The 24,476-nt window shown below is 44.8% G+C and overlaps 1 protein-coding gene across 2 annotated transcripts in view; it reads left to right on the top strand.

Moving 5' to 3' along the window:
• The window catches only part of TAMM41 (TAM41 mitochondrial translocator assembly and maintenance homolog), a 42,578-nt gene extending 22,423 nt beyond the window's left edge, over window positions 1-20,155 (top strand). For both annotated transcript variants that reach the window (XM_066596489.1, XM_066596490.1), the window contains exon 8: window positions 20,005-20,155. In XM_066596489.1, coding sequence (XP_066452586.1) covers window positions 20,005-20,075 — 71 coding nt within the window. In that variant the 3' untranslated portion in view covers window positions 20,076-20,155. The remainder of the gene's footprint in view (window positions 1-20,004) is intronic.
• Window positions 20,156-24,476: the final 4,321 nt, after the last annotated feature.

Raw genomic sequence — 24,476 nt, forward strand, 5'->3', positions numbered from 1 at the left:
CTATTCATTATAGGGGCAACAAGGGGAGCGCATTATTACTGATGGGGCAACCAAGGTAGGGCACTATTTGGAAAAGGTAATTTGTAGAATTCAAGATAATCTTATCATATCTGTAAAAGAAAATAAATAAGCTAAGAGGTACATGGAAGGGTTGAAGACCTCATTAGTTCCACCATTTGATGAATTGCGTTTAGCATGTGGGACGTGGTTGATGAGCCACAGCAAGTTCCCCATGTTTTATCAAATTTATCTGGGCATTCTCTTATTTTATACACTGTCTTTCAATATGTGAGTATAGAGTTAACTAGGTTATGACTGTGAGAGAGCGTTGGTCATGGGAAAGCATTTGTAATGACGGGATGTAGTCACAGTGGGGTTGGCCTTCATATAACATTGGTATTATTTGGTATGCTATGGTGGAATTACTAGTATGCCATCACTATATGCTGGTTATTTGATTATAGTGTGGTCTATAGGTTTTCTATAGTCTTTTTTTATTAAAAAGGTATGTTTTTATCTGTAAGTATATACTTTAACTTGTCGTGGGAGGAGGTACTTTCTTTGCACAGGGGCCCTCGGAAATCTGTCCAAACATGTAGGGGTGCATAAAGAGTGTTGAATCCTGAAAAGCTTTAGGATCATTCAGTGAGTGATGAATAATGCGCCCTGTTGGTCAGGTATTTGACGTCTTCCAGGCGTTTGATCAAATGACACTCTTACCGTGTTTCTGCTTCAATCTGCTGTTACAACTGCTGTCAGAATAAACAAACTTATTCTTGGAGGACATTTCTAGCAATTGTGTCATTTCCGCCCCCTTCCCATACAAGAGCGGAGTCGCAATGGATTTTGGTGTGTTTTCAATTCCCAGTCATAAACCTTTTATACAAACTTTATAACATTGACTTGCAGGACTGCTGCCTTCCAATAGGTGGTGCTGCAGTGGTATTGTTCCATCTTCCTTGGAAATCTGCTCTGCAATACTGGGCAAGTTGTGCCAATTCCTGATATTTGTCATGTAAACCCGGCTCGTAGAAGCTGTGGCTTCCTGATCCTTGTGGAACTACAAGTGTCAGCTGGGTTTACACAGGAAGAAATGCTGGAGACGTGCTATAGAGATGTACCATTCTGCTAGATGTGTGTAGTGTAGCAGAGGACAGAGGAAATCCTTTACGAATTGCGCCAATTGCTGCAGCAAAATCTCCATGCTTTATATGCGTATTCTGTGCTGGATTTCGCCACAAACCTCGCCCTGTGCTATGCTAAGCGTGAAATATATAGTGAAAAACCACAGAATTGATGTGCTGCAGATTTCAAGTTCCCGCCACGTCAATGTACACACAAGTATATTTCTGCAGGATGTGAATGAGATCCGTTAAAACCTCATCTGCTGTGCTGCTGCTGTAATACGGTTTTGCATGTAAACGTAGCTTTAGGAGATTATTCCCACCACAGCAAATTACCGCTAGTAATAGCATAGGGATTTTAACACATAACAATTATCGGTCAAAATTCGTTCAAATGAATGATTTGAGCGATAATAGTTACGTGTAAATGTGAAAAATATAGCTTACTGGTCGTGAAAGTCAGCGGAAAAGCTATTTCTGGATCTCTGGCTTCTCGTTACGTGTAAACGCTCCCTGCTCAGCGCTGCACGTAGAAGTTGAAGTGCCGAGCGAGAAGCCAGTGAGAACCCAGCGATGAAGTCTTTCAGTGTAAACGCTCAGCGCTCGTGCAGTCAGTTAAAGAACTGTTGTCCGTGTAAAAGGACCATTAGCTTGCTGGGTAGCGGTCCAACTACTGGAACCTACACTGATCCTGAGATTGCAGCCCCAGCACATCCCTAACTTGACTATTGTCTGTCCCACACTTTAGAATGCACTGAAGCTGAAATGTCAGGATCATTCGGGGTTCCAGCAGTCGGACCCCTACCAAACCGTAAGTTATCTCCTGTCCTGTGGCTAGGGAATAACTTGCTGTGACGGAGATACTCCTTTAAGGTCCTTTCCATGTAAATGAATGCACATCTGCCCTATTGCACAGCGCCCCAGACTCCCCGTTCCTTTACTTTTGAGCTGTATAACCTAGTCGCTGCATTCAGCGGTGTCGCCCTCTGAAGATTGTGCCTGACATAGTCTATGGGAGAGCGCATGCACAGCACGGAGAAAACTGTTGGGTTTACAGTGCCAGTACGACCTTCAGAAGGGGACACTGCTGGATCCAATGAGCGGGGGAGTACAAAAAATACATCACCCGTCTCCGTCACATACCCTAACAGCACCATAATTTTAGTTTATGGTGCTGTACGGACGTGACGGGTTCCCTTTAATAATACATTTGCCTAAAGGGGTATTCCCAAGATAGACTTATCACCTATTCACAGGAAAGGTGATTTTGATCACTGGTGGTCTCACCACTAAGACTCCCACCGATCCTGAGAACAGGAGTCATGTCCTCCACTCCTCCTCAATGAAGGCTTACTGCACCTCCCGCAGTGAGGAGGAACTTGGAGCGGTAGCCGAGCATGTGCAGCGTCGCTCCATTCATTTTAAGCGGGATTGTGGAAGATAAGCACTTGTTCCAATGAATGTCCCTTATGTTAGAGGGGTTTTATGGGTGGACCTCTGCCGATCCACTGTTGACGACCTATCCTGAGGATAAGTACTCAATTGTAAATACCCAGAAAATCCCTTTAATTTCCTGTGGTTTGGGTCTTTTATTTGAATGTGATAGGCTTCTGTTTATCTGGAATGACCAGAGTTGGCTCTAAGATCCCACGTTATCGCTCACACTCCCATGGAAACTTTGGTTACTCGGTAGGACTAGAGCTAAACATTGACTCTTATCGCGTGTCGACATAATATACCTTTTATGTTTCTTCGAGTGCTGCAATGTTCTTCGCCATAGATGGGTCAACAAGAAGGTCAATATCCATTTCTGTTGAGCCGTATTGTGTGAATTCCAACTTTCTGCCTCAGTATATTACTGTGTAATGTGCAATAGGTCAGACCTACATTGTCTTCTAGCTCTAGTCTTAAAACATGAGAAGTAACATTGGATTCTTAAGTATTTTTACATGTCGGAAAGTTTTACATTTCCCTTAAAATTTGGAAATGTTAACAGTAATATGTTCTAATAATTACATGAGTTTGTCTGTGTGCCTTTTACTGCAGGCAAAGGTCTCTGTCTAGTAAAAGTAATGAGTCATAAAACCATCCACTGTGGGGAACAGTTAATTAAATACAATATGCTTCTTGTTTTATAGTCGTGTCTTACAAGAATTTATATTCCTTGGATCTCCTTTATTAGTGGTTGTCATATTGTCGGTAAATGTGAAATCTGCTAGCTTTCTATTACATCTTCATCCCCTTTTTTTTGCTTTTCTTACTTATATTTTACTCTTTATAAAACCCCAAATTACTATTGCTATCCGTAAACCTATAAGGCCGCTTTCACACAGGCGATGATATCGCGCAAGTTTCTCGTTATGTGACAGAGCTACAAATTGCTTGTATGTGAAGCCCATGCTTTTCAATGGTTCCTTCACATGAATGATATTTTGTAGGCTGCTACATTGGAAGAAAAAAAGAATTACAGAATGCTGAATATTGACGCGATTTGGGCTGTTTTGTAGCCCATATTTTCCAATGGAGCCTTCCTTTCTCTTGCATCTCACAAAAACACAGTTTTCATGCAGTGTGATGCAACTTTTACAGTAGGAAATCCTACTGTTTCCCCCAAAATAATCCCCAGCTACAATAAAACAAAAAATACATCACCTAAGAGGAGCACGTCACGTATAATAGGCAGCTGCGGCGCACTTTTCTGTAATCTTCAGCCTGTGCTTCCTGGTCAGGGGTTCAAAGTCCCTGCCTCCAGGAAGTGCTGGCTCTGATTGGCTGAGCCGTGGCGCTGAAAACTATAGAAAAGTGTGCTGGAGGTGCAGAGGAGACATACAGGGGAGCTGACATAGAATCACAAAATGGTAGAGCTGAAAGGGACCTCCAGTGTCATCGAGCCCAACCCCCTGCTCGGTGCAGGATCACTAAATCATCCCAGACAGATATTTGTCCAGCCTTTGTTTGAACACTTCCATTGAAGGAGAACTCGCCACCTCCTGTGGTAATCTGTTCCACTCATTGATCACCCTCACTGTCAGAAAGTTTTTTTTCTAATATCTAATCTGTGTCTCCTCCCTTTCAGTTTCATCCCATTGTTTCTGGTCTTTCCTTGTGCAGATGACAATAAGGCTGATCCCTCTGCAATGTGACAGCCCTTCAGATATTTGTAGACAGTTATTAAATCTCCTCTCAGCCTCTTTTTTTTTTTGCAAGCTAAACATTCCCAGATCCTTTAGGCTGGGTTCTCACATGCCGGAATTCCGGTGGAAATCTCATGGTTTGTCCGCAGCGAAAAACCACAAGATTTCCAGTGGGAAAGTGCTGCTTCAAAACCCGCGGCACTTAGTCATGGGTTTTGAAGCGGCCTGGCCACTTGCTTTTACGTTGCGGCCGGCGCTCCCATAGAGAAGAGTGCGGCCGCAGCGGAATAAAAAGAAAATGGACATTCTGCGGCAGCGAATCTGCTCCGCAGTGCTGGCTTCTGCTGGCTTTGCCGCAACGGATTCACCATCCTGTGTGGATGAGATTTCTGAGAAATCTCATCCACATGGCTAGCTAATCCCGGGATTTGCCACAGTGAAATTCTGGACAGAATTTCTGCGGCAAATCCGCCCTGTCTGAACCCAGCTTTATCCGTTCCTCATAGGACATGATTTGCAGACCACTCACCATCTTGGTAACTCTTTTCTGAACTTGCTCCAGTTTCTCTATGTCTTTTTTAAAGTGGGGTGCCCAGAACTGGACACAGTACTTCAGATGAGGTCTGACTAAGGAAGAGTAGAGAGGGATATGACCTCACGTGATCTAGACTCTATGCTTCTCTTAATACATCCCAGAATTGTGTTTGCCTTTTTGGCTGCTGCATCACATTATTGACTCATGTTCAGGCTATGATCTATTAGTATACCCAAGTCTTTTTCACATGTGCTGCTCCTTAGTCCAATTCCTCCCATTCTCCATGTGCTTTTTTCATTTTTCTTGCCCAGATGTAGGACTTTGCATTTCTCCTTGTTAAATACTATTCTGTTAGTCGCCGCCCACTGTTCAAGCTTGTCTAGATCTTTTTGAATACTCTCCCTCTCTTCCCTACTGTTAGCTATCCCTCTCGGCTTTGTGTCGTCTGCAAATTTGATCAGTTTCCTATCAATTCCCTCATTTATAAAAATGTTGAACACTGGGCCTCGGACAGAGCCTTGTGGTACCCCACTTGACACATTCTTTCACTTGGATATGCAGCCATTTATGACCACTCTTTCAGTACGATCACTCAGCTGTGAATCCACTTAATAGTTGCCTTGTAAATACCATATTTGGTCATTTTTTTTAGTTCAAACGGATTTTATTGTGACAGAGAGTAATGACAGAGTACATTCTTGAATGCTTTTCAATCTATAGAACATACAAAACATATGACCGTCTCACGGTGCATCCATTAATCTGGCTCCAACACTTCTTCCTTTGTGGAGCCTGCTGAAGGTTTCTCTCTGACTTCCATTTTCCATAAAGGGAGGAGCTCCTTCCTAGTCCACCCCAGAGTAGGTGTCCAGGAGGAGGTGTAAAATAAACTTAAAGAAAAAGAGAAAGGGGGAACAGGGGACATTGAGCGGGAAGTAGGGGGGGGGGGAGTTGGGTGTGTGTGTGTGGGGGGGAGGTACCTTGAGTTCGAGGTTATGACATCTCAGAGCTATTCTGCTTATTTTTTTCCTTTTTGCTTGAACCCGTCAGCGTGCGGTGTGTTTCCCGGGGGAGGGTTCGGTCCCTCCTTTTTGCAATGCCTCCTCCCCTCTGCGTCAGAGAGGGGGGGGGTGTATCGCTCCTCAGTTGTCTCACTGAGCAAATCCGGGGGATTGCCAGCCTACGACGCTCTTGTGGTCTGTGAGATCCATTCCCCCATTCTGGGGGATGATCTAAAATCTAACCATGGCCGCCACGTTGCATAGAACCCCACCACTGTAGCCTCCTCCTCTGCCCTCATCTCCTCAAATCTTGCAAGCATGTTGATAGCCTCCACCCAATGGATCCTAGTGGGCCCTGAGGAGGCTCGCCAGAACTTTGGGATAGTGTATCTCACTGCTAATATAAAGAATCGTAAAAGACCTTTTCTCACCTGAGCAACAGGCCCCTGGAACATAGACAGCAGTGCCATCTCGGGTGATAGGACTACTCCTGTCCCACACAGAGTGTTGTACAACGCCTCAACGTCCCTCCATAGTGTCGCCAGCGGAGGACATTCCCACCAAATGTGGAGCATGTTGCCCCTTCCACCGGAACATCTCCAACACAGGGTGGAAGATTGAGGGAACATTTTGTGCATCTTTTCCGGGGTTGTATACCAGTGTGTCAGGACCTTGTAGCTCAGCTCTTGTAGCCTGGAGTGAACTGTACCCTTGTGTGTCAGGGTGAAAGACCTTTGCCACAGGTCCCTCGAGAAACCTTTACCTAGCTCGCTCTCCCAGGTTCGTGTGAACTCCGGGGGTTCGTCCCCCATCTCACGGTCCAGCATTATCCTGTATAGTAGGGAAATTAGATGTCCCGGGGATTTAGGCGACATGCACACTTCCTCAAAGGGGGTAAGGGCTTTAGTCCAGCTCGACCCGGGTGTCAGGGAGATCAGCGAGCCCCTCAGCTGTAAATATATCATCCACGCTCCCGGCGGAACCCGTGTTCCCGTAAAAAACTCCGCCAGGGGTTTGATCTCTGACTGATTTAGTACATCTCTCACCCGTGGTGTTCTTATTGTAGGCGTTAATATTAGGGTTTTGTTTTGCTCCAGGGCCTTAAATTGGGGGTTGGCCAGGATTGGGGTGAGGGGCCCCGGGATTGAGACCAACTCGTTTCGTCCAGCGAAACTCGACCAGGCCTCCGCCAGCTGCCTCAATAGGGGAGACACTCGGGAGCAATCTTTGAGCAGGCCCCCCGGGATCCAGAAAATCCCCTGCACTACCTCCGGCTCCAAGTCATTTTCCATCTCGACCCACAGTTTGGACCCGCTGTGTTTCAGGAGGTTGAGAACGCATTTGGCTATATTAGCCTTGTAGTATAGGGCGAAGTCCGGGAGGCTGAGACCTCCTCGGTCTTTGGCTCTGACTAGCGTGCTATATTTTAATCTGGGTCTACGCCCTCGCCAGACAAATTTGGTGATTAGGGATCTTATACGCATCAAATAGTGTCTGTTTAGTCTGATGGGAAAGGCCTGGCAAAGGTAAAGAAACCTTGGAAGCGATACCATCTTAACCGTATTGATGCGGCCGCTCCATGATAGGAATAGGGGGTTCCACTTGTCCAGGTCTTTTTCTAAATTTGATAGAAATGGCTTATAGTTTAAGTCAAATGTGTGGGAGGGGTCGGCCGGGAGCTGGATGCCCAGGTATTTTATGGCCCTGTTCTGCCATTTAAATGGGTACTGCCCTCTCATCTTCAGCTCCTCAGCTCGAGGTATGGTAATATTTAATATCTCAGTCTTCTGCAGATTTATTTTGAAGTTGCTTATCCTACTGAACCTGCTAAACTCCTGCAGGAGAACCGGGATTCCGACATTTGGGCATGATAAGTAGACCAGTAGGTCATCTGCGAACAAGGATAGTTTATGGTCCGTGTGTCCCATCTTGACCCCTCTGATGGACCAATTTTCCCTAATAGCGTTGGCAAGTGGTTCCATCGTTAAAATATAAAGGAAGGGTGACAGCGGGCACCCCTGCCTTGTTCCATTGTGTATGTGAATGGTATCTGATAGCATCCCATTGACCCTTACTCTAGCCGTTGGATCCTTATATAAGGTTGATATCCACTCTCTCATACGCGGACCCAGTCCCACGCTTCGCAGGGTGGCCTCCATGAAACTCCACCTCACCCTGTCAAAGGCCTTTTCCGCATCGACGGCCATTAGGCAGAGCGGGGACCCCATGCTCCTTACCCTTGATATTAGAGATGTGGATTTAATCACATTATCTCTGCCCTCCCTTCCCGGGACAAACCCCACCTGGTCCTTGTGGACCAGTCTCGAGATAAACGGCTGGAGTCGGATCGCGATCAGTTTGGCGAAAAGCTTAACGTCGATGTTTATGAGTGAAATGGGCCTGTAGTTGCTGCATACCGTAGGGTCTCTCCCCGTTTTAGGTATAACCACTATATGAGCCTGCAGCGCCTGGGATGGGAAGGGCCGACCCTCGTTCACTTCATTAAAGGCCCTCAGCATCAGCTGGGAGATTTCTTCTCTGAAAATTTTGTAAAATTTGGAGGTGAACCCATCCGGGCCCAGGCTCTTACCCGTCTTGAGTTCTTTTATTAGGGTAGACAACTCTAAAAGTGAGAAGTCCCCTTCCAGGTCTCCGAACTCGGACGGGTCCACCCGCTTTGGGGCGAAGCTATTGAGGTATTCTTGTGTTCCGTCATCCCCTGCGCTGTTGGTTGGCTCAGGTTCCTGCTTTAGGTTATATAGTTTGTTGTAGTATAAGCGGAACGTCTCCAGGATCTCGGAGGTCGAGTGGACCACTCCTCCTGGAGTCTGAATTTTCGGAACGTGGTTTATGGGGGCTCTTGGGTGTAGTGTTCTAGATAGCCACCTCCCGCACTTGTCCCCATACTCAAAGACACTTCTGCGCAGTCTATCCCTTGCCCCCAGCGACCCCTGGTCTAATATTTGCAAAATTTGGTGTCTAATCGCGGAGATCTCCGCCTTGGTTGCATCTAGTGGGTGGCTCTTGTTTAGGGTTTCTTTTATGGCCAACTCTCCCATAAGTTTCTGGAGTGTAGCAGATCTGTCTTTCTTGAGCCTAGAGCCATGGGAGATAAAACCCCCCCTCAAGACACATTTGAGGGCCTCCCATTTAATAGGGGAATCTGTAGTATTGTCTCTGTGTGTCTCCTCGAAGTCCGCAATTGTTTTTTTAATGTCGTCGATGCACAGTGTGTCGTTAAGGAGGTTCTCGTTTAGTCTCCACTGGTTTGTGTGGATCTGTCTGCCCATCCCTTTGAGTTCCCCGTAGATTGGGGCGTGGTCTGACCACAGGAGGGGTCCCATCGAGCATGCCGGTCCACGGTCTAGGAGGCTATGCAATATTAAGATGTGGTCTATGCGACTATAACTGTTGTGGGCTGCTGAGTAGAAGCTGTAGTCCCTGACACCCGGGTGCAAAATCCTCCATAAATCTATCAAATGCATCCTTTCTAATTCCCTTTTCAGTGCCCTCCGTGCCGTGTGTGAGATGGGAGACTTACCCGTTGTCGTGTCTATGTCCGGGTCCATCACCATATTTAGATCACCTCCCAGGATTACTCTGGAACCGGCAGCAAAGGTGTCCAATTTTCTCAGAGTGGACGTCCCAAAAGCGACTTGGCCCTGGTTGGGGAAGTAAATGTTAGCAAAAGTTAATACTGTTCCCGCGACCTCCAGCTTTAAGAAAACAAATCGGCCCATTTGATCTATCTCCTGGTCAAGGACGACGTGTTGTAGAGATTTATGTAACGCCACTGATACCCCCCCCCCCCTGCCTTCTTCGCAGGGTGGGGGCTGTGGAACCATTTGGTGTAATATCTAGATGAGATACGTGGGACGCTGCCCGCCTTAAAGTGGGTCTCCTGCAACATGGCGACCATGATCCCCTTCCGGTGCAAATGATACAAGATCTGACTTCTCTTCTCTGGGGTATTGAGCCCTTTTGCGTTGTAAGTGCACATGGAGACTCTAGTCATTTTTGCGGTACTTGAACGAAAGCCTATTACCTCTCAAGGTCCGCACCCCATTAGGGTAGGGAGGGAGGGGAGTAGGGAGAGAAAAAGGGGGGGAAGAAATCGAATAAACGTGAGGCTTAGTGCCTCTTAACTTAACTAAGCATGGAATGTGAAAACACATTTCTATATAGCACGTAGCTATTGCCCCTAAGGGGGGTCGGGGTAAACCAATAGAGAAGCCGCACTCCTTGGCAGCCTCGGCCCAATGACGCAGATATAACATGTAAAGTGAAGCGTTACCGGCAAGTAACTTTAGACCTTAAACTTTAGTCGGCGAGTTCTTGTCGTGGTGGAACCTGAAAAATAAAGCAAACAGGAACCCAGGCATATATGCAAGAGAACATTGTAGAATATGGCAAAATGGCATTTTAACACTTAGAGTCAGCGTTTCGTTTTTTCTCCTGCTTTCTGCCACTCAGTGCGCAAGGACGGTGCCAGCGCCCCCTCCTGGCGGGGCCAATCTGGGAGAGCAGTCATTGGGAGGCCGAGTGAGCCCAGAAAGCCCGGCAAGTCTCCCAGTGTTTTAAAGGACACCCTTCTGTTTCCTTTTCGCGCCGTTAGTTGAAAGGGGGTACCCCCACTGGTACTGGATGTCGTTTTCTCTTAGTACCACTAATAGCGGTTTCAAAGCTCTTCTTAGCTGCAGTGTGCGTCGTGAAAGGTCCTGGAGAAGGAGGATAGTGGAGCCCTGAGAGGTTAGCTCCCCCGCCTCCCTCGCCTTGCGCATTATCAGTTCTTTTTCTTGGAAAAAATGGATTCTACATAGGACATCGCGCGGTCTTGCCGGGTCGGGTGATCTCGGACCCAGGGTACAGTGAATCCTGTCAATCTCAATGGTTTTGTCTGCCGGTCTCTGAAGGATCTCGTTGAAAAATTTTGTGGCCCATGCTTCTAGCTGCGCATTCTCCACTTTTTCAGGTAAGCCTCTAATACGTACGTTATTCCGTCTATGACGGTTCTCAAGATCGTCCAAGTGGGCAGATAGGTCCGCTATCTGTGCAGACTGAATTTGAATAACCTTTCTATGGGATTCGACCGACTCTAGAATCCTGTCTTGTATATCTTCTACCTCTGTCAGGCGCTGACCCACGTGGGCTATGTCTTTTTGCAATGCTGATATGTCCTTTTTGTGGGACGCTTCCAGCTTGTGGACCGCACAATCTAGGTCTCCCTTGGTGGGGAGGGAGCGTAGGTGAGCCTTCCAGTCCCATTCCCCCTCCCCCTCTTCTGTATCTGTGGGGCTGGGTTTTGGGTTGCCCCTATATCTGGGTACATGAGAGTGTCTGTGGAGGGAGTCTGGAGTGTCAGGGGGGCTTATGAACTCACCCCTTTCCCCTTCCTGGCTGGCTGGGCTGCACTCTTGTTCCACGGCTCTCTGGGATGCTGTATGCAGAGGTGAGCGCAGGTCTAATGAAAGCCTTCTCCGGGGCTGGGGACTGTTCTCCCCTCCTTCTCTGCTGTGTGGCTGCTGCTGCTGGGAGCCCTGCTGCTCGTTTGCTCCTGCCATCTCCTGACAGCTTCTCTCTGAAGCGGCGTTCTCCTCTCCGACCGCTGCCTGCAGGGCTCGCTCACCCCCCCTCGCGCCGCTCTGTTCCTCCTCCCGTCCCGCCGGCGCCATCTTGGATGAGCCGCGCCGCTCGTTCTCGTCTTTCTGCGGCCGCAGATACTGCGCTAAGCCGCCCCTCTCTCTCCCCAGCGGGTGTCCCGGGGTGCTCTGGGTTCTTTTCCGCCCCATGCTGATCCGTTTCGCCGCGATTTTGTGCCGGTAGCTGCTTTGTGATAGCCGATGCCGCGGGAGCCTGCTCAGTGAGCGACTTGCTTCACCATCGGCCGGCTCCGCCCCCCATATTTGGTCATTTTTTTTAATAGGTATGGTATGAGATACATTGTCAAATGCTTTACTAAAGTCAAGATATACTACATCTACCGCATTTCCCTAATCAACCCAGTCAGTGATACTATCATAGAAGGAAATTAGATTCATCTGGCATGACTTGTTTGTTACAACAGCGCCTGTCAGGTAATGGTTTTTCTTAATGCAGTTAGGGATTATTTTCGGGGTAGGGCTTATATTTCAAGCAACACAAAATTGCGATATTTCCACAAGAAAACTCAGTGATATTGCTGCGATTTTCTCTTAGCACTATCGCAGTTACCCGTGTGAAAGAGGCCCAAAGAGAATGGATCGCCCAAAAGTGACCTATTGTATAAGGCCTTTTTTACACTGACGACAGCGATATCGGCGCTACAAAATCACTGCAATAGCTTGATAGACTGTCTGTCAAATTACGGTATAATGTAATGCTATGGCATTACATCATACTGCAGGAGCGATCAAACCATCGCATGTTCTTGTGCCCTCTGGGGACTAAAAAAATTCTTAGAATTAGTTTTCAAAAGTTGTATTTATTTATAAAAATAATAAGTAAAAAAAACCCCACCTTTTTGCCATATTTATAATAAAATAATCTAAATGATAAAACAAGCATATTTGGTATCACTGTGCCTGTAAAAGCCCGATCTATCAAAATAACACATTATTTACCCCGCACGATAAACGTAATCAGAAAAAAAAAAGCACCGCCAGAATTACATTTTTTTTTCTTAGAGACAGAATGACCAAAAAAATGCACTAAAAAGCGATCAAAAAGTCGTATGTACTCCAACATGGTACCAATCGAAATTACAGGACGTCTCGCTAAAAATGAGCCCTCGTACAACTAGGTCGATGGATAAATAAAAAAGCTATGGCAGTCAGAAGATGGCGGGAGACAATAATTTAAAAAAGAAAATTAAAGTAGTACAGCAAAAAATATATAAATTTGTATTCTAGTAATCGTACTGATCCAGTGAATAAAGTTTTCATGTCCTTTTTGTTGCAGTGTGTAGGCCTTAGTAACAACACGCACCCAGAGATAGCGGAATTTAGTTTTTGTTTTTTTCCATTTCACTCCACTTAGAATTTTTTTTTAAAGTTTTTTGGTACATTATATAGTACCATTGAAAAATACAACTCGGCCCATAGAAACAAGCACTCAATATCTATGTTGATGGATAAATAAAACCGTTATGATTTTTTAAAAGGGATGGTGGGGGAAGGGCCATGTCCTTGAGGAATTAAAGGAGATGCTCACTTTGGGTAATCCCTTTTTTGATAGAAGTTTTCCCGATGATATGTTGATAATAGAGTATCTAACTGGTGGAACCTCCTATCAATCGCTTGTAATCTGGTAGCAAGTCTTCAGTTTCACCTTATTGCCACCTAGGGGAAAACATGGAGCATAACACAATTCCCATTGTCCTTGTAAAGCATGGACATGCTAGATCCTCCAGAGCAAGAGACACTTTCTTTGTAGGGAATCTTCTCTCTAGCTAATAGATTAGGGTCCTGAATGGAAGACTCCCCACTATTAAAGGGGTTGTCCCGCGCCGAAACGGGTTTTTTTTTTTTTCAACCCCCCCCCCGTTCGGCGCGAGACAACCCCGATGCAGGGAGGTAAAGAAAGCTCACCGGAGCGCTTACCTGAATCCCCGCGCTCCGGTGACTTCTCTACTCACCGCTGAAGATGGCCTCTTCCTCCGTGGACCGCAGCTCTTCTGTGCGGTCCACTGCCGATTCCAGCCTCCTGATTGGCTGGAATCGGCACGTGACGGGGCGGAGCTACACGGAGCTACACGGAGCCCCATAGAAGACTGCAGAAGACCCGGACTGCGCAAGCGCGGCTAATTTGGCCATCGGAGGGCGAAAATTAGTCGGCACCATGGAGACGAGGACGCCAGCAACGGAACAGGTAAGTATAAAACTTTTTATAACTTCTGCATGGCTCATAATTAATGCACAATGTACATTACAAAGTGCATTATTATGGCCATGCAGAAGTGTACAGACCCACTTGCTGCCTCGGGACAACCCCTTTAACCTAAAATTACCAAATGTGGCATTGGGAATTAGGTTTAAATCAGACAACCCCTACAAAATTCTAATTAATATTACCTGTGTGTGATACTCATTGGGCGTGTGTACCGCCCTGCATGGAGTTTGGTTTCATCATGCCCGATGTTAGCTTAGGTGGGAGAGTATTGCTTCATTTACAGGCGGTGGACTAAAATATGGAAACACTGTATCAAATACATGCCTTAAATTACATGGGATTATAATCCCATTTCACAATGCTACCAGTAAAAGGGCAGCTCGGTGCTAATGACTAAAATCCCTTGCAGATCCCTCCTAATGGTCTGGGATCCATATGTGTACTACAGTGGAGGTAGGTGGTGCTGTAGTTGTTGCGTGATCCAATATTCTGTATAACACGTGGTTAGTGTCATTTGTCTTCAAGACCACGTTCTGTGCAGTTGTGAGGGAATCGTGGCTGAGCCAACAGAGTTCCAGCGCGGTCAAATTGTTGGGGCCTGTATGCTGGGTGCCACTGTAACAAAGGTAGCGGACGTTTTTGCTAGATCACGGGGCACTGTGTCAAAAATTATGACCGCATACAGTAAGGCCTCCTGCAGACGGGCGGGATTTCCCGCAGAATTTCCGCCCGTGCCCGCTGCTATAGGATTGCATTAGATAATGCAGTCCTAAGCACACGACCACAATTTGTCTGCGTGAAAACACGCACGGAAAACAAATCGCGGCATGTCCTATCTCTGTGCCAGCTCCTCTTTGCACATGCGCTGGCTGGGTGGCAACTGAGACATAGCATAAAGGAGCTGCCGGCAACGGGTGAGCCGCAGCTGTCACTGCAGGGGCACGAGTCGGATCCCTCTGCAAGAATTCTCGCAGCGGAATCCGACCCAGCTTTCTGCAGAAGGCTTAAGACTGGGAAAGCCGCATATGACAAACCCCAGCGTGGACAGAAATGTGTGTTGAGTGACGGAGACAGACGATCATTGCGTAGGGTTGTGATGGGAAAAAAAAACAGACAACAGCTTTGCTGTTTCCATATTTTTGTCGATCCCCTGCACATGGGACGACTGTCGGCTAGATGATCTGCACGATCAGTTGACGTCACTTCTAGTTATTCACGCTCGTGCAGAACCTTTAAACAGGCAGATTACCGTTGAGTATCGTTCACTTCTCACTCAGCGCCTCACATTCTTTGAGAAGCGATGAGCAGGGAGCGTTTAGACGCAGCAAGAAGTGAGCGATCCAGCGAGGACAGATTATCCCGCATTTTCTTTCTTTTGAATGAATTTTGCACGATAATCGTTAGGTGTTAATGGCCCTTAAGCCTGGATGTCCATTCTCTGTCATTAGTGAATCGGATACCACTACACTATTCTATAAATGTTGCGGAAAGTAATGGAATCCCTGATAAATGGACATCAAAGGGGTAATGACAGTGAATGCTTCTATTCAGAGGATTCTGTATCCATACCGGTTTCGGCACCTGTGATGGACCGCCGGGACAAAATCCCACATCTTTACAAAGTGGTTTTTAGATACATTTTATCTATAAAGTTTGGGCCCCGTTTTCTTTTGCAGAGCCCTAATTTCAAGCTGACCAAATAATTGTAACGTGCCAGCTTCTGCATGATGACTGCATATCATCATGAACTCTACGGCACGTGAAGACTGTGAAGCACCATAGAGACAGAAAATGACTAGAAAACAATGATTGCATCATTGGTGTGTGCAGAGGAGTGAGATGTTCTGTTCTGTGAGTACCTTGGGTGAATGCCAGTTCAGTTTCCAGATATGTTTTTGTTCAAAAGCCTAGACAATGGTGTGATTCTTTATCTTTTATGTATAGACTCTGTGATGTAGTCCTTCACCGTCTGGATATGTCTAAACATATTTAATGATTTCTGCACAGATACTGTTACAACTGTTGGACCAATGGATTTTGTGCTTCTTAAAGGGGTTGGCCAGTCATAAACTATTGATGGCTTATCCTCAGGATGGATAGGTCATCAGTAGTATGATCTTTGGGGGTCTGTTGGTCTGCCCATCAGGGGTTCCCTGAGCAGTGCACTCATACTTTCTGCTGATTTCCTGAGGATAGTTTACAACTAGAAAACTCCTTCTATAGGGAGTCTCATCGGCTGGAACACGCTGTCCAAACTGCAGGCATCATGTTATAGAGTAGGAGGAGCTGAGCAGATTGATATATAGTGTTATGGGGAAAGTTCAAATATAACATTTATGCTTTTAAACCTCTGCCCATTGTCGTTTTAGCAGTCCAATGGGCGGTCCTGTCAGTGATTGACAGCTTGCCCTGGTCTCCGCACTGACCTTCTATAGTTAGTGATTGGCTGCAGCAGTCACATGTCCTGGTTAGCAGCAACCAGGAAGTACAAAAGGGCTATAGAGCTATTTTAATTTCACATTCCTATGTGAAACACAGAACAATCAGAGTTTAACCCCTAAGTGACAGAGCTTTTGCATTTTATTTCTATTTTCATTTGTCCTCCTCGCTTTAAAAAAAATCGTAACTCCTTTATTTATGCATCAATGTCGCTGTACGAGGGATAGTTTTTTGCTGGTCGAGTTGTATTTTTCAATGGTGCTGTTTAATGCACCATATGATGCACTGAAAAACGTTTACAAAATTCTATGTAGAGAGAAATGGGCAAAAATGAAATTTGGCCATCTTTTGGTGAGTCCTGTTTCTACGGCGCACAAACTGCAACAAAAATGACATGATAACTTTGTTCTATGGGTCAGTACGATTTACTAAGATACAAACTTATGTAGGGCTCGTTTTTTGCGGGACGTACCATTTTGGAATACATACAACCTTTTGATCGCTTTTTATTGCATTTTTTTTCTTGAAACAGGGTGACCAAAAAGCGCATTTTTTTTTTTTTTTTCTGATGTCATTCACCATGCGGAGTAAATAATGCACTACTTTGATAGATCGGACTTTTACGGATGCATCAATACCAAATATGTATTTTTTATTTATTATTTAGATTCTTTTATTATAAAAATGGCAAAAGGTAGGTGTGTGGGGGTGGGTGTGGTGTGTGGGTGTGGTGTGGGTGTGGGGTGTGGGGTGTGTGTGTGGGGTGTGTGTGTGTATATATATATATATGTGTGTGTGTGTGTGTGTGTGTGTGTGTGTGTGTGTATGTGTATGTATATATATATATATATATGTGGGGTGTGTGTGTGTGTGTGTGTGTGTGTATATGTGTGTGTGTGTGTGTGTGTGTGTATATGTGTGTGTGTGTGTGTGTGTATATGTGTGTATGTGTGTGTGTGTGTGTGTGTGTGTATATGTGTGTGTGTGTGTGTGTGTATATGTGTGTATGTGTGTGTGTGTGTGTGTGTGTGTGTATATGTATGTGTGTGTGTATATGTATGTGTGTGTATGTATATATATATATATATGTATGTATGTATGTATATATATGTATATATATATATATATATATATTACACACACACACATATATACAATTAGTGATGAGTGAGCATTGCCCTTAGCGAGTACCTGCCCGTTCGAGACAAAAGGTTCGGGTGCCGGCGGCGGGCAGGGAGCTGCGGCGGAGAGCGGGGAGGAAAGGAGGGGAGATCTCTCTCTCCCCCCACCCCCGCTGACTGCCGCTACTCACCGCTCCCCCGCGCCGGCACCCGAACCTTTTGTCTCGAGCAATTGCCCTTAGCGAGTATGCTCGCCCATCTCTTTTGTGTGTGTGTATATGTATATTTTTTTTAATAATTACCAAAACTTTATTGATCTTATTTTTCCTTTTTTTTTTTAGCCCTCCTAGGGGCCCACAACTTGCAAAGCTTTGATCGCTTCTGCAGTATGATGTAATGCTATAGCATTACAACATACTGTGATCGGGCAGACAGTCTATCAGGCCACCATACGGTGATAGCTTGAAAGGCATTCTGCCATGATAGCCCTAGGACCGTTCAGAAGGCCCCTGGCTGCCATGACACCCACACGGCTCCCTGTGATCTCATTGCGGGGGGCCTTATGCCCCCCCCCCCCCCCCAAACGTTGGTCGGGGGATTGCAGTGGCATTTAAAGGGTAATCGCCCCGATGAGTTGCGCGCCTCATTGCAGCTGTTGCTGCCAGGTGTCGGCTGTATACCCAAGTCTTTCTTACATGTGCTCCTTAGCCCATTTATTCCCATTCTCTATGTGCTTTTTTCGTTTTTCCTACCCAGATTTGGACTTTGCATTTCTCCTTGTTAAATTCCATTCTGTTAGTCGCCGACCACTGTTCAAGCTTGTCTAGATCTTTTTGAATACTCTCTCTCTCTTCCCTAGTGTTAGCTATCCCCCTTTGGGCGGGGGATTGACAGTGGCATTTAAAGGGTAATAGCCCCGATGAGTTGCGCGGCTCATTGCAGCTGTTGCTGCCAGGTGTCGGCTGTAAGAAACAGCCGGCACTCAGGATGTATGAAGGGAGGTCGCCCCGCGATCTCCTTTCATACATGTCCTGCATCTGCAGGACATAAAAACACTGTAGGGCCATCACTAAGGAGTTAAACAGCATAAGAAGTGCACAAGCCGGCGCTGATTTTTATGCCGGCTGAAACTGAACGACGAGCAAGAACTTTATGATTCTCAGTCTCGTTCATTTAAATGATTTACTGAATGATAATCGTTCCCTCTAAACTGGGCATAAGATCATTACAGGTACTGTGACTAGCCAGAGCTGCTCATATGGGCAACAATGGTCAATCAAAGCAGGTATAGCGTCTGATTAATGATACATACACGATCTGTGACACAGAAGCAGTGCAACCATATTTGTTTTCCAGGGCTGGAGAGTCATTTTCAGCTCGCCTAAAAACTACCCGTTACTTACGTTTAAAGTCAGTCATTCCATTTTTAACGACTTGCATACAAATTTGCATAGACATACCCCAACTAATGATATCTTGATGAACAGTAACTATGTAAAATCTTTCAAAGAACTGTTATTTGTGCGCTTTTACGACTTTTCTGAGCGACCATCTGATCGTTGATCAGTATAAAGGTCTCCAAAGGGAACCAGCAAATGTGTCCCTAGTTGAATCCTCTCTAGATATTGCTCTACCATTCAGATTTGATGGACATGCCATAAGGTGCATAACTTTTTGGAGCAAAATTCAAAAACGTATACGTGGTGGTCTTAATATCGATATTAAACTTCGTGTACTAATATACCTCCTTAGTGATAAACCCAAAATGCATGCTATCTGCTAATTTTGAATTATTGCATATATATTTATTGGTGTACAGATCCATATAGCATATATATGGAGATCTGAGGGGAACCCTTTCTATGGTTGTTTAACAAAGTGAATAAAGTAATTCTTTTTGAAAAGATTAACTCTACTATCAGCAACAGTAGGGTTATCTTTGAGTGCGCCAGGACATCATGGATTTTGTCTTTTACATACACTGTAATAATGAAAATTAGCTATACAGTCTATAGATCTTCTCTGGTATGAGCTGTTAAAGGGTATAAGTTTAAAGGGGTTTTCTTGCCTTTCACTACTGATGACCTATTATCAGGATAGGTTATCAAGAGGAGATCGGTGGGGATCCGCCACTTGGGATCCCTGCCGATTAGCTGATTCTCCTGTCAATGCTACACATCCAGTTGTTGTCATTGATGGTCAGGGTTGGAAGTGTAATGGGTGGCTTCACTCCACTGAAACTAACCATCACTGACCAACAATGTGGTGAGGGCTGGAAGTGTAATAGACGATTTCACACCCATTGGTTTTAATGGCTCTGACCATCAATGACAACATCCAACCCCGCTGCACTGACATCCCTGGACCCAACAGGTCACCTCCTTTCAGCCCATGGGCTTAGCTTATGTGGCTACAGATGACAGATTCCCCTTAAATGAATACCATTAAAAACTGCAACTTGTTTCAAAAAACATACCCTCGTATAGCTCTGTTGACAAAAACATACAAATGCTTTAACTCTTGGAAGTCGGAACAAAAAAACAGCAAATGACTGAGGAGGGAGGGAAGTGGTCAGTGAGGTATATGATAGTGACAAGATTAGATTTAAACCTCACCATTTTTTTTTATCCAACGGTAGCAACAGATGGTCCTTTTATTGCCACATCCTTATAAAATTCAGAAACCTGTTAATATGTAATATCTTGTGTTTTTGTTTACAGTATTAGCTTTTGTTGCTGTGATTTAAGTTAATTAATTTTTTTTGTTTTTTCCCCCCACTTTCAGGATTAAAGAAAACCTTTTCTTATAGCGCAAAGAAGCTCTTCAAAATGATGCGAAGTCTGCGCAAGCAGTAATTTTATTTGTGATTATTGGTTTATTTATACAGTATATGTGGGGGTTTTTTATCTATTAATAAAAAAAAATTGGAATCTGATGGTTTCATTTATTTATCACATTCGTCTTTATTACACTTTTGTAGTATGGTTCGTATTGTGGATGCTTACCAGATTACCCCTTCTAACCACCAACCTTTCCAGCAAAGTTAATATATCTTGTTCACTTCCTTTTTATGGCACACTAAACATCATGACTGCGGGCCAGGAACCCTGGGAGATAATGTAGAGAGCATTTTAATAGTTTTTGCCTTTCCAAAAAGAGGAGCAGCAGAAGTACTACAAATAAGTGCTCTATAAATCAGAACATAAGTGTTGTGTGTGGCTGTATTCTACATGTACTGTCTTCTAAAGTGAGTTAGGATTAGTGATTTTGGATTGAGGGACTTTGGCAGGGTAAATTGTATTTAATTACTGCTTATTTGAATTATTTGCTTATATTTTCATCTAATCTTCTAATCTATCTGTACTATCTCCACTTAGAATGTGCTCCATTATTGACAATGCCGTTCAGTGTACATCTTGTGCCATGTATGTGGTCCTTGAACAGCCATGTGAGTGTGTTGCACATTTGGAAGCCCAGATCCTGGATCTAAATGCAACACTGAGATCCATTGATTACATGGAAAGGAGTTTGCTGCTCGATGGAGTAGATCCGTGGGTGTATGGTAGTTCAGGAGATCAGGATGAGTAGGCAGCTAGCTGGGTGACCGAAAGAGGGGTAGAGGGAAGAGATCCAGGGAGGCTGGTCCTGAACTGGCACAACCAAATACGTTTGTAAAGTTGGCAGATGATGAGAATGCCATTACAGGATTAGCACTGCTGCAGCTTGACATGCCCTCTGACCACCAGGGGGGGGTGTCTGCTCCAGTAAGGGGAATAAGGAGCGCAGGGCAGGCTTGGCAGGTCCTGGAAGTTGGGGACAAACAGGGCAGTCTGCTGCAAAGACCAAGATCATTGAACGGTGTTTTGTCTTCGTGGTGCACAAGTTCAACACATTTCGGATCGGGCTGAAAGATTACTGGGAGGGGCTGCGATCATGGTACACATATGCACCAATGTCAAAGTTAGAGGTAATTGGAAGGTCCTTAAAAAATTATTTCAGGGAACTAGGATGTAAGCTTCAAAGTTTAACCTTCAAAGCAGTAGTTTCTGAAATAATACCTGTACCACGTGTCACACCAGAAAGGCAGCGGGGGAGATTAGGGAGGTAAATAAGTGGCTCCAGAGTTGGTGCGGGAAGAAGGAATTTCGGTTCCTGGACAACTGGGCTGACTTTGCTGTTGGCTACAGGCTCTACAGTAGGGATTGGCTGCATCTCATTGAGAAGGGTACAGCTGTGCTGGGGGAGAAGATGGCTAGATGGTTGGAGGAGTGTTTAAAGTAGGGACTGGAAGGCGGGCAACTAGAGCGAGAGGGGAAAAGACAGACAGTGACCTGGGACTAAGTAATGGAAATAGGGGTTGAGCGGTTGGAGGAGTTAGTACAGTTAGAACTGGCAGAATAGTTACAGTATATACTCGAGTAAAAGCCGAGTTTTTCAGCACAAAAAATGTGTTGAAAATGCCCTGCTCGGCTTATACTCAAGTGAGGTGTTTAAAAAAAAACAAAAAACGCAATACTCAACCTCTCAGCCGGCGTCGCTCTCCCCGGCGGTGCGGCAAGCTACTTCATTCTTCTCCCTGCTGTCATCTCCCTGGCTCATTCAATTTCCCTGCCGTCAGCGCTGTGACTGGCTCGAGCGCCGGCCAATCACAGCCGCTGCTCGATAAACCAATCACAGCCATTCAGTGATGTCACTGAATGGCTGTGATTGGTTTATCGAGCGCCGGCTGTGATTGGCCGGCGCTCGAGCCAGTCACAGCGCTAGCTCCTTCTCCTGCCGCGGAGTAGCGGGAGGTCTTCTCCTCCTTCTGCTGCTTGGAGTCCCCATCCCCCGGTGAGTGCTGCTGCCGGTACTCCTCTCCTCCCCGCCGCACAGTCTGCCGGGCCCGAGAAGATAATGGTGAGCGGCTCTGCAGCCCCGGGGGCTCCTACTGCGTCGAAGGAGGGAAGATTCATCCTGCTGTATGTATGTATGTATGTATTTAGTCCGTCTATATTAAGGGTATATGGCTGTATACGATGTATGTGCAGTCTTTTCATATGGGGAGAATATGGCTGTATATATGTCTGTATACTATGTATGTGTGTATATGTCTGTTTGTGTGTGTATATATGTCTGTATACTACACTGTACTGTGTGTGTGTGAGAGTGTGAGAGATGGATGGATGGATGGATGTATAGATATATATACACACACACACACACACACCATATATACTCAAGTATAGCTAGGCTTATACTTGAGTTAATAAGTTTTACCAGTTTTTGAGGTAAAACTTATTTACTCGGCTTATAGTCGGGTCAGCTTATACTCGAGTATATACGGTAATAGGGATACACTTAAAATAAAAAAACAATCAAAACCTTCTAAACTGTATGGTGACTAATGCGAGAAGTCTAACCAATAAAGTAGACTCATTGGAAGTAATAATGTCTTAGGAAAACTACAATATAGCGAGAATAAGACCTGGCCAACCAGTCCAAATGAAAGCTGTGACTGGGCGGTGAACTTACAGGGTTATAGTCTGTTCAGAAGGGATTATAAAAAACGGAAAGAGGGAGGGGTTTGTCTTTATGTAAAATCCTGTTTGTAGCCCACATTACGGGAGGATATATGGGAGGGAGATGAACATGTTGAGTCTCTATGGGTAGAGATATATGGAGGGAAAAACAAAAATAAAATCCTCATAGGGGGTTTCTATAGGCCAGCAAATATAACAGAAGCTACTCAAAATCTATTAGATGAAGCAGCAAATCACAATGAGGTGATTATTATGGGGTCTCTTCCGTCAAAGCAACCTGATCAGCTTCTATGAGGAGGTAAGTTGTAGACTGCACCAGAGAGAGTTACTGGATCTTGTGTATCTGGACTTTTCCAAAGAGTCTGATACTGTGCCACATAAAAGGTTGGTATATAAAACGAGAATGCTTGGTCTGGGTGAGAATGTTTGTAACTGGGTAACTGGTCAGTGATAGAAAGCAGAGGTAAATGGTACATACAATGACTGGGTCACTGTTACTACCACGATGATGGCGAGCTCAATAAAACACTTTAACAGGACGCCTTTCTTGAGCATTACAATATACATGTTATATCACTGATTACTTCAGAAGAGTCGGTGATCCGGGGATTATTCCGATTTCCAAATTACACTTGGGAAGAATTTTTTTTCCCCCTTAAATGGGGAAAATCGCCTTCTACCTAGTTGGGGTATTTTTTTGCCTTCCTCTGGATCAAAATTTATGAAAATAACTATAAGTAGATGGTGAGCATAGCTTAACTTTCTTTTATCTTAAAGTAACATTATGGGATTTTTTTAAAAAATGCAAAAAGTTTTCCTATACTGTATTTCATGGAAAAAAAAGCATAAAATCCCCACCCAACACAAAAAGATTGTGCTTATGAAATGCATATATCCAACTGCCAACATACAAAATATTGAAGTAGTCTCTATAGTTGGCAACATACCTTTATAATACATATAATGCTATGATTGATGTTCTAGCACATTAACAGTGATTGTAGAGCTGGAAAAGTCCATCACATATATTACGTTTTCAAATCATCGTCAGAAAAATTGGTACTGTAACTGTAGGGCGAGCAAGCCGCTCATGCACTTCCGTACTACAGATACATGTGGTACAGATCTGTAATATGGTATCCATATACTCCTATGGGGTGATTCTGCACCTCTGTGCTTCCAAGTTTATACACTCACGTTTTCGTAATGAATTTATCAGCGAAACTGGTGGCATGTGGCAACACAAAGCTTAGTTGCTGTAAACCGTGGCAAAAATCACCATATAGTCACATGTTTTTTGGCACGGCTCTCTGCTGCACTGTTGCCAACTTCACCTGTACCGTGACATTTAATAACTCATTGAAAACACCTAGTCTGCCGGGCAGGAAATCATTCTACATCTTGGGGCTTTTCATTGGTCGGGGTTCAAACAAGAAGGCAGGCACTTGGTTGGGTTATTTAGTGGGTGCAAACATATGTAAGACTATACACTCTTCTAGGCGCTCAGTTCTAGATACTCTTCTATATGTTTAGGGTTCTGTTGTGACAAGTTCTAAAACAAATCATGAAACTTTTTTTTTTAACACGCTTGTTTGGTATGTGAGACACAACGATACCACATATTATATTAGATTTGACATATTGTGTGAGTTCTCTGCATCGTGCAAACACACAGAACTCGTGGTATTTTGACACCCATGTAAAATAATCCTTAAATCTATATCGTATCCAGTA

Source organism: Eleutherodactylus coqui, chromosome 3 (genome assembly GCF_035609145.1).
Source record: "Eleutherodactylus coqui strain aEleCoq1 chromosome 3, aEleCoq1.hap1, whole genome shotgun sequence".
NCBI lineage: Eukaryota > Metazoa > Chordata > Amphibia > Anura > Eleutherodactylidae > Eleutherodactylus > Eleutherodactylus coqui.